The sequence below is a fragment of the Dermochelys coriacea genome, chromosome 15, assembly GCF_009764565.3.
Source record: "Dermochelys coriacea isolate rDerCor1 chromosome 15, rDerCor1.pri.v4, whole genome shotgun sequence".
Classification (NCBI taxonomy): Eukaryota; Metazoa; Chordata; order Testudines; family Dermochelyidae; genus Dermochelys; species Dermochelys coriacea.
This window is the reverse complement of record NC_050082.1, coordinates 6,309,413-6,327,766: the sequence shown is the minus strand read 5'-3', so window position 1 is coordinate 6,327,766 and position 18,354 is coordinate 6,309,413. Positions and strand designations below refer to the sequence as shown.

Genomic DNA, 18,354 nt, shown 5'->3' with positions numbered 1-18,354 from the left:
CTAAAGCATCCCAGCCAGGGCTTTGTCAAGCCTGACCTTAAAAACCTCAAAGGAAGGAGATTCCCTCACCTCCCTAGGTAATGCATTCCAGTGAAAAAGTTTTTCCTAATATCCAACCTAACTCCTGGTGAACTCCTGGCTCTAACTGCATGAAGAATAGCATTACAGCCTCTCACTCATGGTTTTAGAATGCTAATGGATTTTACCTCGGAATAGAAGGAAGTGTCTCTCCTGGATATCACAGTGCTGAGCAGGAATGCTGGTTGGGAATCTTTCCACAATTTTTTTTTTTAAATGCCAGTTCATTGAAACCAAAACTATTTGTGGGAAAGGGTCAGTGCTGAAATTCTACTTTAAAAATGTTTGGAGCGGGGAATTTAGAAATTGTCAAAACTTCTTGTTTTGACATTTTCAAAAGGAAAAGTCTGGATTCAAATCAACTTTTTGTTTAGAAATAAAAGTTAATTTTTAGTACATAGATGTATTTTTAAAACTGCTTGAAACTGACAAAACATTTCAATTGATCTGCTCTGGTTTTTGTTTAATTTTTTTGATTGTTGAAAATTTTCAAGGTTTTGGCTTTTCATCGCCGTTCGGGATGAGAATTTTTCTAACTCTCACCAATGATGCCACAGTATGGCTTTGTGTGCCTGGTACGGGAATATCTCAAGTCATTCTCAGGCTCATTGCCTAGTGGATAGTGCACTAGACTGAGACTCAGGAGACTCGTGTTCAATTCCTGGCTCTGCCACTGGCCAGCTGGGTGACCTTGGGCAAGTCACTTCCCCTCAGTTTCCCCATCCGTAAAATACGGATAATGATGCTGACCTTCAGAGTAAAGCACTTTGATGTCTACTGATGCAAAGTGCTGTATAAGAGGTAGGTATTATTATTATTATTATTTTACCTCTCCACCTACTCTAATACTATGGGAACTCTGCAACATATACTTTATCTGGCCAGAAAGTTCAAAATACCGATGATTCCAGCAGGCTCTTTGCCCCCATCCCCCAATTTCTGCCTTCCATTTAGCACAGAGGTTTTCAAACTGTGGGGGCACGTACAGGGCCATCCCTAGGGGGGAGCAGGACCCAGAACGTAGGCACCGAGTTTCAATCTGCTGAGGGGTGATTTCCCCCCCCCCCAGCTCTGCCCAGGCCCCACCTCACTCCACCCCTTTCCCAAAGGCCCCACCCCAATCCTGCTTCTTCCCATCCCCGCTCCACCCCCACCCCACCTCGTCTCTTCCCCGCCCAGTTCCACCCCCTCCCCCAAGTGCACTGCGCCCTCAGCCCACTCCCCGACACTGCGAAACATCTGATCTGTGGCAGGCAGGAGGCGCTGAGAGGGAGGGGGAGGTTCTGGTAGGGGGGGCTCCTCATTGCCCGCCTGCCTGCCTGCCACTCACCTCCTTGTTTGCCTCCTCATGATTTTATGGAAGCTTGGGGTCCCCCAAAATGCGGGGCCCAGGGCGGTTGCCCCAATTCGCCGTACCCAAGGGACAGCTCTGCTCACATGCACAGCAGCCATGCCTCTCTGCACCTGGAGCTACAGGCTCATTTACAGCCCAGTGTCCACCTGTTCCAAGCAATCCGCTGATCTCCAAGCAGGTGTCTCAGTCCTGAGTCCACTATTTGCTGACCACCCCGCTCTGCAGAGAAGGAACTGATGGCTGTGAATTTATTCATGCCCTTAGCTGGGGCTGCATTGGAAATGGAGACAGGACTCTGATGTCCTGCCTGTGTGGAAAGAGGGAGGCAGACGGGCCCCTGCGTTACACCCGGGAGGGCAGCAGCATTTGTATGTCCCACTGCTGGGACAGCTGGGAACACAGACGGGCCACAGCAGGACCTGCTGAATCAGGTGCACTGGTGATGTTTGAACTGCAGCGTTCAAAAGACAGTTGGGTCCTTCCTCCTGCCCCCCTCCCAAAGAGAAGCTACATCTAACCTCACGCAAGGCTTCCTATTCCCCTCCAGCCCCACCGCTCTCTGCCCCCGCAGTCATCCACCCACAGCTCTGTCTTCTTCTCCGGCCACCTCAGGCATTCCCAGCTGCCAGCAGGGCGGAGCCCAGCCCGCTCCAGCAGCTTCTCTGTGCAACCAGCAGCTGTTCTCAGGCCCCTTGGAGGGAAAGAGCTCATCCATCTAGCCATGCAAGCCCAATCCCTAGCAGCACAGCCCCTGCACGTAGGCTATGGATTGAAAAAAGCCAGACCCCTCCCCATGAGGTGAGCTGATACCTTACTCTGCTTGCCAGGCAGGGCTCTTTACAGCCCCCCATGAGTGACCAACCAACAACCTCCCGGCCCACACCCACCATCCTCTCTGAGCTGCCGTAGGCCATTAGCAGGCCCCCACATCTGTGGCAGAGCTGGGAATTGAACCCCTCGCTACTAGCTGCCATGAGGCAAAAGAGAGTGGGCAGAGGGAGAATGACAGACATGCAGGCCATGCTCTGGCTGCCGAGTGCAGGGGGGGGGGGACGACAGCAGGAAGTAGCAGGACAGAACAACACTCCTGCAGCAGTCGAGAACGCGAATCTTCCTCGCCCTGATTGTCTCCATGGTTTGACTCACTCATCTCTGATTCCATCCCATCCCACTGCAGCCTCCTCTCGCTGCCAGAGGCTCATTCTCTCTGGACGTCCGGCCCTTGCTTTGCACAAGCCAGGATGCCGCTGTGAGCCATTATCGTGAGCGCTAGGGGATTATGGCTGCTCAGCCTAGCCGTATGTAACCCAAGCCACGCATGGGCATAAAGGACCCTCTGCTTAATAGTCTCCCGAGAGCCTGCTGTCCAAGGGCACACACTGTTTCAGGTAGTATGGCTGGAGCGGTGATAAGGCCACAGAGCCAGGAAAGCTGAGAGCGGAGGTACAGGATATTTCTCCCCTTTACAGCCGCCTTCTCATTTGGTACCAGTCCCATGGCCCAGCAGCATCCAGCTCAGAAACTGGAGGCCAGCGCGGGTTCTGGTCCGGCTGTGAACGGGATGAGGGGAGAGACGTGAAGAGCTGGAGAGGGAAGCGTCCTAGGTCGGGCAGAATTAACCATGCTTGTCGGCGGGGCCTCCCCCTGCCAGCAGCTAAGCCGCGCGTCCTCGTTCCGAAGCCCTTCAATTTACGGGAGTGCCCGCAATGAGCTCGGCGCTTTCCCGACGTTGCAGGACAGGCGGGCCGCGCCTGAGAGCTCCCAAGCCAAGGCCGGAGGCAGAAGTCCGGGGAAGGGGACCAGCAACCAGGCACAAGCCAGCGGTCAGGCTGGGTAGAGGTAGCTTGGCAGTCAGGGGAGTTATGCCGATTTACACCAGCTGAGGAGCTACCTCTGTGTTTTATGAGGGACTTGGCTGTGGACAGGGCAAGGCCTTGCAGGCGAGCACGTGTGGAATAAGCCGGGGGGGGGGCCTCCCTTTGGCCCCCACCGGGGCCCTGTGCGTTGGGGTGGGGAGAGCCGGTCCACGGGCTCCTGGGAGGGGGGCGTTTCATGCTGGTAGCCGGGCACACTGAAGTTCTCTGCTTGCAGGCAGAGCAGCTACGGATGCCGCCCCGGGGAAGCGCCTCAAACCTGCCCTGGATTCGCAGGAGTGATAAGCCAATTCAGGCTTCAGGCTCATTTGTTTCTTCGCCCCTCTGCTGGGACTCCCGGCCAATGGCCACTCTGCGGTGGGGGTCACTCTTCGTGATAACACCCCTTGTTTCACCTTCTCTGCGTGCGTGTATCCAGCTGCCCTCTGTATTGTCCGCCACATGCATCCGAGGAGGCGAGCGGTAGCTCACGAAAGCTTCTGCTCAAACACATGTGCTCGTCTCTAAGGTGCCACAAGTCCCCCTGCTCTTCTTTTGCGGATACAGACCAGCACGGCCGCTGCTCTGAAACCCGGGCTGGGTCGGCGATGCGGCCGCCGACACTGCAACTCCATACGTCGCAGGGGGACGTACGGACCTTTGGAGGATCTCCAAGCGCACCACACAGGTGACCAAGCATGGTTACCCCCAGCGAACAGCCGGGGAAACCGAGGCACAGCTCCGCAAGCGCCTTGCCCGAGGTCCCAGAAACGAGGAGGAGAAACCAGCTCTGACTCCCAGCGCCCCGCCTGGGCCACGGGCTCACGCTCCCCTCCGGCCCGGAACCGGGCTGCCGCCGCCGAGCGGGGGGGGGGGCGTGACTCGGGCCCCCCCAAACACGGGGTTTCACACAGAGCGAGGCCCCTAGGGACCATGCGAGCACCGGGTCCGGCCTCCGGCACGGCGCAGCCCTCCCAGCTCAGCCACGGCCCCGATGCGCCCAGCAACTGGGCTTAGGCGAGAGCTCCTCGGTCCTTGGCAGACGAGAACCAACGGCGGGGCGGGGCCATGAGTGGGAGGAAGCGGGACAGGCCGATGGGGAAGAGGAGACGCGTCTGTGCTGCGTTTCCCTCCCCGGCCTGCGAGGGGCGCTTCGGGGGGAAGGACCCTGCAGCGAGGCGGACCCAAGGGGCAGCCCCGCCCCCGCCCCGGCCCCGGCCCCGCCCCGCCGCTCAGGGCGGCCACCTGCCGTGTCGGCCAGCGCCCCCTGCTGACCGCACCGCGGCCCTGCGCCCACAGGGGGAGCCGCTCCCCGCTTCGCGCAGGCGCGTTAGCTACCCGGAGGGGGGGGGAACGAGCCCCGCCCCCTCCCGCAAGGTTTCTCGGTCCTTTGGCCCCCCCCCCCCCGCCGCCGCCGCCGCCCGTGCGTGCCGTGCTGCCGTCGGGGCGATCACGTGACTCGCGGCGGGCAAGATGGCGGCGGCCAGCGGGCGGCGTGAGCGGCGCTGAGCGCGGAGGGGGGGGCTCCGTCTCTGAGCGGGGAACAGGCGGGCCCCGGGCCCCTCCCCACCATGTCGCGTCTCATCGTGAAGAACCTGCCGAGCGGGGTGAGCCCGGGGCGGGGGAATGGGGGTGATCCGCCTGGGGGGGTCCCCGCTTGAGGGGCAAGCGGGGGGATGGGTATAGCCCTGGGGGGGGGTCCCCATTTGGGGGGCAGGCGGGGGAATGGGCACAGGTCTGGTGGGAAGTCCCCTCTTGGGGGTAGGTGGGCATAGCCCGGGGGGGGGGAGTCGCCTCTTCGGGGGCAAAGGTAAATCTGGGAGGAGGGATGGGGGGGGAGGAGGAAGGATGGCTATAGTCCAAGGAGGAGGTGAATTGGAGGGAAGGGGTGAGTATAGCCTCGCGTGGTGGCCCTATGTGCAGAGGAGGGTAGGATGTAGCCCTGGGGAGCGGAGATGAGGCGAGGGAAGGGCTCAACATGGGGCGGGATGGTTAGGGTTCGGAGGGAAGTAGAGGTAAACTGGGGGGTGCACTTGGCAAGGAGGAGGAGGGAAGGATACAGTCGGAGGGGTCCCATGTGGTGCAGCATGTGGGCTATAGCCTTGGGGGAGGGGAGAGAGATCAGTGTGGGGGGGATATCCCATATTGGAGAAGGGCAAGGAGGGTTTGGGGCCAGGTTTAAGGTGAGTTCTTTGGGAGTAGGGCTGGAGGGACAAAAGCTAGGGGGTACCCCTACGTTGCAGGACTAGGGGGCACAAGTTGGGGATTGCTCTGCTTTTTCGTTATGAAGGGTCTCACTCTCACTGACCATTATGCTAGGAGCCTAACCCTGGGCAAGGGGGAGCTTACTTCTTAGACTGAGTTATGGAAGTCATGTAAGGGTTGCTGTTTGTTCTGAATCAGTGACGTACTTGTGCTTTACAAGGCACCAAATACAGAGCCCCTGCTCTGAAGATCTTGCAGTCTGACAGACAGATATAGAGAGAACAGGACTGGCTTGCAAACTGAGAGGGAATTTGACTGTTATCAACATAACCTGTGCTTCAGTATTAGGGTGATAAGGGCTACAGCAGTGGTGCCCTAAACATTGTGTTTCTGAGGCATCATAAAGATGAAGTCCTAGTGTACTTCAACTGTGAGCTTTTCAGTGCAAAGACTTGTCTATAAACCACCTTCCACCCTTTTGATGTGCTATAAATAATTTGCCTCCCTGATGCCTATCCTCTTTTTACAGATGAAGGAGGATCGCTTTCGGAAGCTGTTTGCAGCCTTTGGCACGCTGACTGATTGCAGCTTGAAATTCACCAAGGATGGCAAGTTCCGCAAGTTTGGATTTATTGGCTTTAAGTCCGAAGATGAAGCCAAAATGGCAATGAACCATTTCAACAAGAGTTTCATAGATATGGCCAGAATAACGGTGAGTTGTCCTTAAAATGAAATGTTTGTTTCTCTCTCTGGGAGAAGTTTGCCCCTTGATATTATTTTACTCTTTAGGATGAACTAATTGTGTTTGTGTGTGTGCAGAGGAGGAGGGGAGATTCACTAAACCCAACCGGCTATATATACTTCAGTGGTGGAGCCTTGTTTGTGGGGTGATTATCAGGCATCCCAGTGACTTGTGTTAGTAATTATCCCTGTTGCTGTTCATGAAGCCAACTTTGATCCCTAGTCTCTTGCTCCCCCACTGGCAAGGGCTAGGAGTACTGTGGAAGCTACACACTAAGGAAAGAGTCCTTTGCCCAGTGTCCAGCCTGAATAAGCAGGCCATGTGCTGGGCAAATATGTGGGAGATAAAATCCTCCCCTTCCTCTGTCCCCGCGAGCCGCAGAGCAGCTGTGGAGCTGTTGGCTACTTGGGCCCATTGACTGGAATGTGTTCTCAGGCTCCATACAGGGGTTGGGAACAGGAGGATCTGCCGTGTGGGTGCTGCAACGCGATCAATATGGCATTCCCCCAGCATCCTATTTCCCTGCACTCAGTGGGACCGTACCAGTTCCTCTGCTAAGGGAGCCACTGCAGAGGTAGGGCATGATCTGCAGCATTTGATCTTCAAGCAGAGGAAGGCAGGTGAAAATCTTCTTAGTTTTGGACTGGTTGATGGTAAGAGGAGCAGTCAGATTCAGGTGTGCAATACAAATCGAATTTGGTTGTTAGTCTGCTCTATCCTTTGCTCCAGCAGTGCTGCTCCAGTGCTAGGCTGATTTAAAGTCTCAGATCTCTAGGCTGAAGTTGCGTACATGCTTCTTAAAGTTATTTAAGAAATTTACATTTTCTCGTGTTCTACGGAGACAATGCACTGGATGACAGTGGAGAACAGAACAGCTTGTTTGCGTATGTCCAGAAATGATTGATATAATTACAGGCTTCCCTCCACTGAAGAGCCATAAACAGATGGTTCTGAATGGGCCCTTAGCATGGTAGTTTCTAAGTCTTTCTGCTTTAAATGCAACTGAAACAATAAAACGTAGGACTTGTTATAAAGGGGCTCCTTGTTGGCTTCTCTTTTCAGGTAGAGTTCTGTAAATCATTCGGTGACCCATCGAAACCCAGAGCTTGGAGCAAATACTCCCAGAAACCTTCTGCACCAGAGAAACCCACCGATAAGCCCAAAACAAGTCCAGCTCCCACAGAGACAAAGAAAGTAAGTCATACTCGCTTTCCTCAGGTATGCGACATGTACATCCGTAACTTTGTCTGGGGAAGTGCACTCTGGTGGCTGCAGCAGCGGTCTGGAATTCGAGGCTCCTGTGTCCTATTCCTGGTTTACCATTTGCTTGTGATCTTAGTGAGCACTTTCTGCCTTTTTCCCAATCTGTATAATGGGGTTCATGGCTATATCTTAGACAGGCCTTTCTGAACCATGTATATTTTCTTCTTTCAGGGTAAAAAGAAGAAAAATACAACAGGAAACTTAAAAGAGGTGAGTTGAGAAGAGCGGTATGTGAGAATTATCCATTTGAGAAGGGTTTGATATAGAAAGTATGGGGTAGAAATTGCTGAGTACTCTCTGCATCAATCCTGTTCTCGGAGCCAAGACTTCTGGGTTCTATTCCCAATTTGAGCAAGTCACTTGACCTTTCTGTGTCTCCGTTTCCTCATCTGTAAAATAGTGAACTTTGTAGTTGTCTCTGTTGCGTGCTTAAAGTGCTTTGACATCCTCGGGTTAAAGGTGCTTCATAGAAGGGCAAAATACTTTATATCATTTAGAATTTCACTTGCTGCCTCAGAGTTACTGTCTGCACTTGTGTTTAATTAGTAGCATTTTAATTAGGAAGGAGTGCTTCTTCCAGAGTTGTTGATTCAGGTGAGACAGATGGTTTAACTATGTCGTATCCTATAATACTGAATGTAAATTCATGAATGGAGCATAATTGTCCACATCTCATGGAAGGGAAATCAGCCCTGGCAGGCGAAAAGCAGACGCCCTCCCTTGAGATCTTACCTGCGAGGAATTACACAGTGGCCCTGATCTAAACTTGGCTACTTGCTCCTGTGTCTGTCTTCACTGTTCATGTGTGTGGTTTTTTCCAACAGCTGGAAGGAGATGAGGCATTCAGAGAATTTTTGATGGTTCATCAAAAACGAACGCAAGTGGCCACTTGGGCTAATGACACGTTGGCGGAGGAGCCCAAGACAGGGAAATCAAAGCCGGCGGATGACTATCTGAACTTCGATTCGGATGAGTCAGAGGAGCTCAGCGAAGAGGAGGAGGGCAGGGGCAAATGCCCCGAGGAGCAAGAAACCACAGGCACCAAAAGTAAATTTCTCCCTCTGCTCTGTTCATCCTTCTCTTCAGTGGTGTACTGATGTGGGGCCTGATCCTGCAGTGTGCTGAGCAGCTCCTGGAAAATGCTTTGTGCCCTCATATCCCATTGGAAGTGGTGGGAATTGCAGTAGCTCAGCACCTCACAGGATCAAGCCCTATATCCCAAAAGAGGAGATACAAACTGTGCTGTAACTATGGTTTCAGTGTGGGTAACAAAGGCTGAGACTCTCAGTCCCTTTCCAGGGAGCCTGAACAATCTGAATTGCAGACTCCCTGGTTTGTCTGCCCAAGTGAATCTCTCCTATTCCCCGTCCATCTGGGATTCTGCAGCCACTCTGTTCTCAACCCATTAATTAACCCTCTTGCTATGTTCTCCCTAACATTCTTTCTGAAGGAGTGACATTTCTCCTACTTTATCTCAGGCCCAAAGGCTTTTCAGAAAGTTTGGATAAGGCACTGAGCTGGAAGGTGTAAGTTTCCATCTCTGGCCCTGCCAGTGACCTTCAGGGTGTCCTGAGACAAGTCACTTCCCTGTGGCTCATTTTCCCCTCCCCTTTGCCCATGTTGTCTATTTAAATTGTGAGCTCTTTGGGTCACGGATTGTGCTTGCATACAGTACCTAACACAATATGGCTGGAATTTTGGTCCGAGCCTCTAGGTGCTACTGGAAATCAAATAATTGACTGAACTGAACTCTTTTTAGGGGACATGTTTAAGTAACTGTCACCGATTGAGGTGTCAGTAGAGAGGGTTTGGAACAAACATATAAATTAAACAGTAATTAGTCACCAGAGTTCTGAAGAAACTCAAATATGAAATTGCAGAACTACTAACTGTGGTATGTAACCTATCACTTAAATCAGTCTCTGCCAGAGGACTGGAGGATATCTAATGTGATACCTATTTTTAAAAAAGCGCCAGAAGCAATCATGGCAATTATAGGCTGGTAAACCTAACTTTAGTACCGGGCAAATTGGTTGAAACTATAGTAAAGAACAGAATGATCAGACGCATAGATGAACACACTGTGTTGGGGAAGAGTCAACACAGCTTTTGTACAGGGAAATCATGCCTCACCAATCTATTAGAATTCTTTGAGGATGTCAACAAACACATGGACAAGTTTTTTTTTTTTTTTTTTTTTCCACCAAATGCATCCGATGAAGTGAGCTGTAGCTCATGAAAGCTTATGCTCAAATAAATTTGCTAGTCTCTAAGGTGCCACAAGTACTCCTTTTATTTTTACATGGACAAGGGTAATCCAGTGAGCTTGGGCTTTCAGAAAGCCTTTGACAAGGTCTCTCACCAAAGGCTCTTAAGGAAAATAAGCAGTCCTAGGATAAGAGGGAAGGTCCTCTCATGGATCAGTAACTGGTTAAAAGATAGGAAACAAAGTGTAGGAATAAATGCTCAGTGTTCACGGTGGAGAGAGGTAAGTAGCGGGGTTCCCCAAGGATCTGTATTGGGACCAGTGCTGTTCAGCATATTCATAGATCTGGAAAAAAAGGATAAGCAGATAACTATTTTGAGTAATTTTGTATTGTCTACAAATTTTGCTAAGGCTAAAGCTGACTGAAAACAGTTACAAAGTGACTTCACAAAACTGGGTAATTGGACAAGAAAATGTCAAATGAAATTAGGTGTTGATAAATGCAAAATAATGCACATTGTAAAATATAATCCCAACTATACACATAAAATGATGAGTCCTAAATTAGCTGTTAACACTCAAGAAAGAGATCGTGGAGTCAAAAAGGCTAACAGAATGTTAGGAACCGTTAGGAAAAAGATTGATATTTTCTGTCTTTTTTTCTTAATGCCACTATATAAAGCCGTGATATGTTCACACCTTGAATACTGTTTGCAATTCTGATCATCCCAACTCAAAAAAAGATATATTAGAATTGGAAAAAAGTACAGAGAAGGGCAACAAAAATTATTTGGGGGTGTGGAACAGCTTCCATATGAGGCGAGAGTAAAAAGACTGGGACTGTTCATCTTAGAAAAGAGACAGCTAAGGAGGAATAGGGTAGAGTCTTTACAGACATAAATGAAGTGGTGAAAGTGAATAAGGAAGAGTTATTTACCTCTTCACATAACACAAGAACCGGGGATCACCCACTGATATTAATAGGCAGTGGGTTCAAAACAAACAAGGAAATACTTCTTCACACAACACACAGTCAACCTGTGAAACTTGTTACTGGGGATGTTGTGAAGGCCAAAAATAGAATTGGGTTAAAAAAAGAATTACCGTATATACTTGTTCATAAGTCGAATATTTTTGCTAGAAAAGTGACGCATCAAATAGCGGGGGTCGGCTTATAAACAGGTCTACACCAAAATTTGATGATTTTAAACTCTATGAAATAATTGAATTGAATATCTAATACATTGTTGTTTTGTTTACCTGGAGTGTCTGCAGGCATGGAGCTCTCAGTTCCCTGTGGCCGTGGTTCGCTGCTCCCATTGGCTGGGAACGGCGAACCATGGCCACAGAGATCTGAGGGGCTCCGTGCCTGTGAACGCTTCAGGTAAACAAAACCTCTCGACCCGCCAGAGGCTTACACTGATGGGCTGGGAGCCAAAGTTTGCCAACTCCTGAAATATAGGGTCGGCTTATGAAAGGGTCATACAGTTTTTACTATTTTTACCTATCCATCTTGGGTTGGCTTATAAACGAATGGGCTAATGAACGAGTATATACAGTAGATAAGCTCTTGGAGGATAGGACTATCGATGGCTATTAGCCAGGATGGTCAGGCATGCAGTCCCATTCCATGGGGGTCTCTAAGCCTCTGACGGCCAGAACTGGACAACAGGGGATGGATTTCTCAGTTCTGTTCCCTCTGAAGCATCTGGCACTGGCCACTGTTGGAAGACAGGATACTTGGCTAGATGGATCAGTCTGGCCGTTCTTATGCACATTTTACAAATACCTGTGTCCCTTCTATTTTTTAAAGATTTCTCTTTGAATCTTGGCAAACTCAGAAGTGGTTAACGTTTTAAATATCCAGTGAGGACAAGAATAACAACCCCTAGCTCTTACCTAGCGCTTTTCATCAGTAGATCTCAAAGCGCTTTACAAAGGAGGCTTATATTGTTAGTCCCATTTTACAGATGGGGAAACTGGAGAAATGTAAGTCTCCAGTGAATCAATGAACAAATGCACATATATCCTGGCTGTGTACCGTGCTTCAGATTTCAGCTGAGAGTCTCATACTCATTTGCCTATTGGTCTCCATTTGTAAACCAAACCCTAAAGTCAGCTCCTCTATAAGTTGTGCTCATGGCTAGTCCATGCAAAACCACACTTGTATTACTGTTATCGTGGCTCCTTCCCTGCCATCCAATTCCACCTTTGTTCACCTGTCACACCTTGTCCTAAGCTAAGATGAAGTTTTCTGGAGCAGGGCCTGTCTTATGCCTGTATAATGCCTAGCATGTCAGTGCCTTGGGTGCAGTTGTGATATGGATAACTAGTAATGAAGAACCCAATATCATGCAGAGTGTGGGTCTCCAGCGTAGTGTGTGTTTCCCTGTCCTTGTGAATTGCTGATCCAACTTTTTAAACAGCAGAGTGTTTTTACTGCCAGAGAAAGGCCGACAGCCTGAAAAGCCAAAACCTTCTGTTGAGCCCTGTAGGATGAACGTTAGCAGAGCAGGATTCTCCCCAACAGTGACTTTGTATGGAAAACCCTCAGTGGTAGGAGGGAGACATTCAGATCCATAGCCTCTTTAGTCCCATCTGCTGAGACAGTGTAATGCCAATTGCAGTGGTGATTTTTGTGATGGGACCCCTCTCTGCTGGGAATCACCAGACTGTCCGTATCACCCAACAGCCCATCAGATAGTAACAGCCTCTCATCCTTACCTGCTGTGGCTGGATTTGATCATCTGACCTGAGAAGAGGAAAGGGGTTTGGTACTGGGATGGAAAACCTGAGCCATCCTCTGGTACCTCTTGTGTGTACAGGGTGTCTGCTCTTGCAGTAGCCCAGCTGAGCAAAAGGAATGTGGGGGCTCGTGCTGCTATGGGCCATTTGCCTTGCTGGGGAAAAGGGATGTGTGTGTGCATGTGAAATATCTAATGCTCATTTCTCTCCTCTCTGGCAGTAAAGAAGAGCCCCAGAGAAAAGGCAGCTGCCAGGCCAGAGCTCTCTGATATGGACTACCTGAAATCTAAAGTGATGAAAGATTCCTCGTCTTCCTCATCCGAGGAGGAGAGTGAGGAGGACCAGCTAGACAGTGAGCAGCGAGAAGGGGGAAGCGAGGATGAGGAGAAGCCCAGCAGCTTGGAAACTATCGGTTCCCAGGTGCAAAAAGGTGCAGAGCTGGCAGGACAGAGCAAAGGGCAGGGGACAGTGGTGGAGAGGAAGAAGATGAGAGGAGCAAAATTAGAGGTATAACCTAATTAGAGATGGGCCTGAATTGTAACCCTGGGTGCCAGCTCCCCTGCAGCTTGGCTCTGGATTTGAACTTGGCAGCTGCAGTCCATCTCCATTCCAACGGGGAGAGATTTCCAAATCTAACGGTCTGTGTCCTCCTGTCCCTCCCATAACACTGGGTTTGCAATGAATAATCACTGTATCTATTCTAAATAGATGTATTTGTAAGAGAGGGAGGATGGCCCGGTGACTAGGGACTTGGGAGACATGGGTTCACGTGCCTTCTCTGCATGGGATGCTGCCAGGAAACACAGGCATGAATGGGGACATCACAGGGAGAGGTGAGCAAGGTCCCTGTTCATTTGAGAAATCTCATGAAGGCAAGCACCAGAGTTGCAGCCATTCAAGATGTAGCAGACACAGACTTGAAGTTTTGGGCCTGCGCCTGATTTTAGGCAAACCCGGATATAGTACCGCGCATGGACTGTTTGTGTTTTGGGTTCAGTTCCCTTCTGTGCCACCGACTTCTTGTGTAAACTTGGGCAAGTCACTTAGTGGGTCTGGCTCAGTTCCTCTGCTGTACAATGGGGATAATAGTTGCCTACCTCACGGGGGTATTATGAGGTGCTCTGATAGTACAATGGTGGGGGCCATATAAATACCTAGGCTTTTGTTTTGTATGTCTCCCCGTTTAGCGTTTTGTTTCAAAGGGGCAGTTTTCCATAGTGCTGTCTCAAAATCAGTCCCCTGGTGGTCAAGTTGTGGGACACCACATGGAGAAATGTGAAAGCAGATTATATTATTTGACCATTGAAGGGAATGTAATGGTACGTTCCCTTACTGTTACATCCTTAGACGCGCATTAGGCTGGGTCAGATACTCTGAAGTCTTTGTGGATGTAGTTGGAGCCATCTTACTGGTTGCCCTTGTCTAGTATGCCTTGTTAGTCACAGGATGCTCACGGCATTGTACTACTAAATGCGAATATGTACAGGATTACTGCCCTTAGTACTGATTGATCCTGTATTTTACTGTCTCACCCAGGTTGCACTGTAACTGACTAGACATGTTCATCAAAACTTTGAAAAATGACTAGATATTTTGACAGACCTTGAAGAGGCCTGAATTTTAGAGGATGGGTGTTTGGTGCCTTCCGAAATTTGGAGCCCTTTAAGATGTCTCAGGTTGGCCCCGTGGAATCACCAGCTGTTTTATGAACACTGTGGCACCTGTGACTTTCCCTCACTGTGGGGGCTCAGTCTCTAAGTACCTGAGAAAGGAACAGACAGAAACTGGGAACTTGTTATATGCATGCAGGCTCAGCCCTTTGACCTTAAATAAGGCAGGAACCTCATGGAGTAACTGAGAGCTGCAGGCCAAACTAGGGCAGATGCTGTATATATGTGGGATTTGTTAGACCCACTGGAGGGCTGAAACCTTGAGGCTCTCTAAGGCAGGGCTTGAATAACCTACTGGCCTGCCAGCTAGCCACATTTACTTGTCCGAAGCTGATATAAAAGATGAGGTGTAGATCCAGGGGTAACCCATTTATGTGAATCCCAGCCCTCCCATCTCCAAGCTTCTGGGATTCACTGATTGCTGTCCAGGGGTAGAAGGGGTGTTTGTCTTTCATATCCCATGTGTGCCCATCACTATAGTATCTCAGTACCTAACTGAACCCTCTACCCCACCTCCGGCTGTTGGAAGGGCCGAAGCGCTGCCCCTCTCTGTTTCTGCCCTATCCAAGTCTCCTGACTCTGTATGTGAGGGAAGGGAGGGAGTCCTCTGTTTCTCAGTCCTTTCCCCAGCCTCCTGCTTGCTGGTAAGACTAGCTCTGTGGCATCAGGCCTCTAACTCTCCCATCTTTACACTGTGCTGCCGGCCACGGTTGTCTGTTGGTCTGGAAACTGTTCCAGGTTAAACCTCTTGCCAAGGATGACTTTTCAAATGTTGTTTCTCACTTTTTCCTGTGTCCAGCTGAAGAATCGGGCCAACCCTAATGCAGCTACCACGCCGTATACAGTGAAACTGCGTGGTGCCCCTTTCAATGTCACTGAGGTATGTGCCCTGCCATCGCAGCCTTACTGCTTCCTCGTTTAGGGCTTAAATCGTGCTTGTAACAGGGAAGAGAACTATGGTCCTTGGATTCCCAAGGTCTAGCATTCAGCAGCCAGCAACTTAAACCGGCATGTATTCTGCAGGGGCTTCTAGGTATCTGCAGACTAATGGGTTAGTTATGAGAATGGAATGTGGCTTGGTATGTTCATACTGTAGAGGGTCCCTTGGACTCTGTCTGTCCCTGATTGTGTTTATGAAAGGTTTTTATAGTGTCTACTCAGCATTCATAACATTTACAAAAGTAGGCCTCCGAAATCAACCTGACTTGCTAAAATTCTTGTTTTCCTCTTTTCTATTTGTAGCAAAACGTTCGAGAATTCCTCTTGCCCTTGAAGCCAGTGGCGATCAGGATCGCAAGAAACGTACATGGGAATAAGACAGGTACTGACTGCAGGGGTTTGTGCATTGTGGGTGCAGGAGATAGCAGAGATGTAGTTAGGAATGCTCTTTCCTGTGCCGGCCTTTGCTGTCTCCTGTACCTGTGATTCCAAATTACTATGAATTGCCCCATTTCTCATACATCAAGTTCCTTTGACTTGCTCCAATCGCCTTACCTTAGAATGGAGTTATGAGGAGTGACATTGTAAAAATGATGACCCTTGCTCTACAGCTCTGTTCCCTGTGTGCAATGAGCCACTTTGACTTGCTTTGCTGACCAGTGGGATTTATTGCTTTCTACAACTCTAAGCTCTGCAGAGCCAAATGGGAGATGGCTTCTGTTCTGCATCTTCTATAGATATGCATCTTCTGTAGAACTGTTAACCAAATTCCAGTTAGAGATTCCTTACCTTAAGGTTCAGCTCTTAACCACACTTGGAACTGAGTTGGGTCATGGTTATTGGTGATGGTGCATGGACCAGAAGGGACCCAAAATGAGTCCAGGGCTGGTAGTATATTTCCACTGTGCATTGTTTTCTTTTCATAACCTTAGGGGGGTGCATCTTCTATCCCGTCATTAGTTCGAGGTATGTTAAAGTGTATGGAACGCATGGGGTGTAGCTGCCCAATCAGTTTAAGACCATTTACGTGCACACAAGCAAGAACAAAAGTCATCTTAAATAATCATTTCTCTTTAATGAAAGACCCCTTCCTGCCTGAAATCTGATAGTTGTTTTCAGCCCAGAGTCAATTTGTAATGGGAGATAAACACGTGTTTATGGAGATCTAATACAGAAAAAGCTGGCATCATTAGGTTGTGCTTAACTGGCTAGTTAGTGCCAGTGTGTATACATACACGCATCCGTATAACCCTTGTGATGCTCAGTTGAACCTGATTTCCTTCCAGGTTACGTCTTCGTTGATTTCAACGGCGAGGAAGAAGTACAGAAAGCCTTGAAACAAAACAAGGAATACATGGGTAAGGGCAGCTTGTAGGTCCTCGTTACCGATCCTGATGGATCTGTAGGTGTTGTGATACTCTGCTGTAAGCCCTGTTTGCTGCTAAAGTGTCAAGTGGATTCTGGTCTGTCTCTTGATTTTGCTCTGGCAGGAAATGATGTTGATCATGCTCGCGGGCCAAAAGCAAAGAGCAGCATGATCTACAACCCTGACTCTGCAAAAAAGAAAAGGAGTACTTGTGGCACCTTAGAGACTAACAGATTTATTTGAGCATAAGCTTCCATTCTATGCATCCGATGAAGTGGGCTGTAGCCCACGAAAGCTTATGCTCAAATAAATTTGTTAGTCTCTAAGGTGCCACAAGTATTCCTGTTCTTTTTTGCAGATACAGACTAACACAGCTGCTACTCTGAACCCTGACTCTGTTACTCAAATTCATTAAAGAACCAAATGCTAAACTGTCACAATCTAACCAAGTAGTATGGGGTTGAGAGAGCAGGGCGTGTCATAAATTAGCTGTTGGACTCTGGCCCAGGTTGGTACTGGCTGAAAGCTGTCATTCTGTGATTCTATGATCCTCTGCTGACTGGCTGGCCTCTGTGAACCAAGTTGGTGGATTTCAGTCCAGTAGCCACATCACAAAACCCACCCTCTCAGCTGGGAGTCTGAGCAGAGAGGTCAAGGGATTGGCGGAGTCTTGGGTAGTCTTCCCGTTCCTGCCCCAAAAGTCCCACCATGGCAATGTGAATGAAGCTTGCTGTGCGGCAGCCTATGCTGTATCTGTATCTCTGGTTGTATGGCGAGTTCTGACCCATCAATGTAGCACCTTTCACCTGCACTAACCCTCCTGCAAGAAACCTTTTGGGGAGCAGTCCCAATCTTGGGATCTCTGCTGTACAGGCCGAATGCCGCAAAGCTTGCTCTCAAAGTCACTTCTCTGGTATCTTCAAAAACTTCAGTGTTCTATGATCAGAAGCAGTGGGCAAGAAATGAGGAATTCTGTCTGTCTTATACAAAATGACACTGAGATGGATACCGTAGAAGCAGCTACAGTAGAACTGACTTGTTAACAAGCAGCACTTTTGTAGCTTCTGGTGTTAGGCCAAAGCTTCATTATGCAGCTGGGAGAAGTGTCTTGGTCTTTCCATTTGTCTTAAACCTAAAAACTATGATTTAAACCTGGCTGGGATGGCACAGTGGGTTAGTGCTGGAGCCCTGTGTTCAAAACCTACTCTTATCCCAGTCCTCAATGAAAGCCGGTCCTATATTGCAAAACCGTTATTCTGTGGAAGCAATAGGACTGGAATAGAGAGGGGTCGTGAGAATTGGAATGCGCTGCCCTGACTCTGTGAGGTGTCTAGTCAGTGGTGTTTTCTCTCATTTTGATGAGCACCATACTTTCCCCAAAACATCATTAACATTCTTCTCACAGAGATGGGATGGGCTGCATTCATGGGTGTCTGGGGGGTGGTATTCCCCAGGAGGTCAGTGGAGTTTTGCCAACTTACATCGGCAGTAAATTTGGCACAGTATCTTTAGAGATGACTGTATATTTTAATTATCTAGGCTCAGGTCTGGCTGAGGCCTTTGGAAGTGCCTGAGATGTAAGGTTCCCCTCTGTGTTGTGTGTGGCAGGTGGGCGCTACATTGAGGTGTTCCGAGAGGAGAGTGGGCTGAAGATGAAGCTCACCCGGAGAGGTGAAGACCAGCCCTGGCAAAGGAGGAAGAAGGATGATGAGGAAGAGGAGGACCTCTCTGAGTCAGGAAGGCTCTTTGTCAGGAATCTCCCTTACACTAGCACTGAGGAGGACTTGGAGCAAATATTTTCCAAATATGGTAGGGAATGGAGCTCCAATCAGCTTCCTGCTTCCCCCCAGAAATCTGAGGGTTAATCATCTTGCCTGGTTCTAAATGCTCATTTGGATACCAGGGAAGGAGAAGGCTGTGGCACTTTCTTAGC

General features: G+C 49.4%; 1 protein-coding gene across 4 annotated transcripts in view; it reads left to right on the top strand.

The window, feature by feature from the left end:
* The first annotated feature begins 4,554 nt into the window (after positions 1–4,554).
* Positions 4,555–18,354, top strand: part of RBM19 (RNA binding motif protein 19) — a 114,522-nt gene continuing 100,722 nt past the window's right edge. The window contains exons 1-10 of one of the 4 annotated variants that reach the window (XM_043497809.1): positions 4,555–4,892; positions 6,020–6,202; positions 7,295–7,426; positions 7,667–7,705; positions 8,320–8,542; positions 12,667–12,953; positions 14,916–14,996; positions 15,359–15,437; positions 16,342–16,413; positions 18,030–18,230. In XM_043497809.1, coding sequence (XP_043353744.1) covers positions 4,857–4,892; positions 6,020–6,202; positions 7,295–7,426; positions 7,667–7,705; positions 8,320–8,542; positions 12,667–12,953; positions 14,916–14,996; positions 15,359–15,437; positions 16,342–16,413; positions 18,030–18,230 — 1,333 coding nt within the window. In that variant the 5' untranslated portion in view covers positions 4,555–4,856. The remainder of the gene's footprint in view (positions 4,893–6,019; positions 6,203–7,294; positions 7,427–7,666; positions 7,706–8,319; positions 8,543–12,666; positions 12,954–14,915; positions 14,997–15,358; positions 15,438–16,341; positions 16,414–18,029; positions 18,231–18,354) is intronic. The other 3 variants (XM_043497811.1, XM_043497812.1, XM_038373136.2) reach the window with 3 other exon arrangements.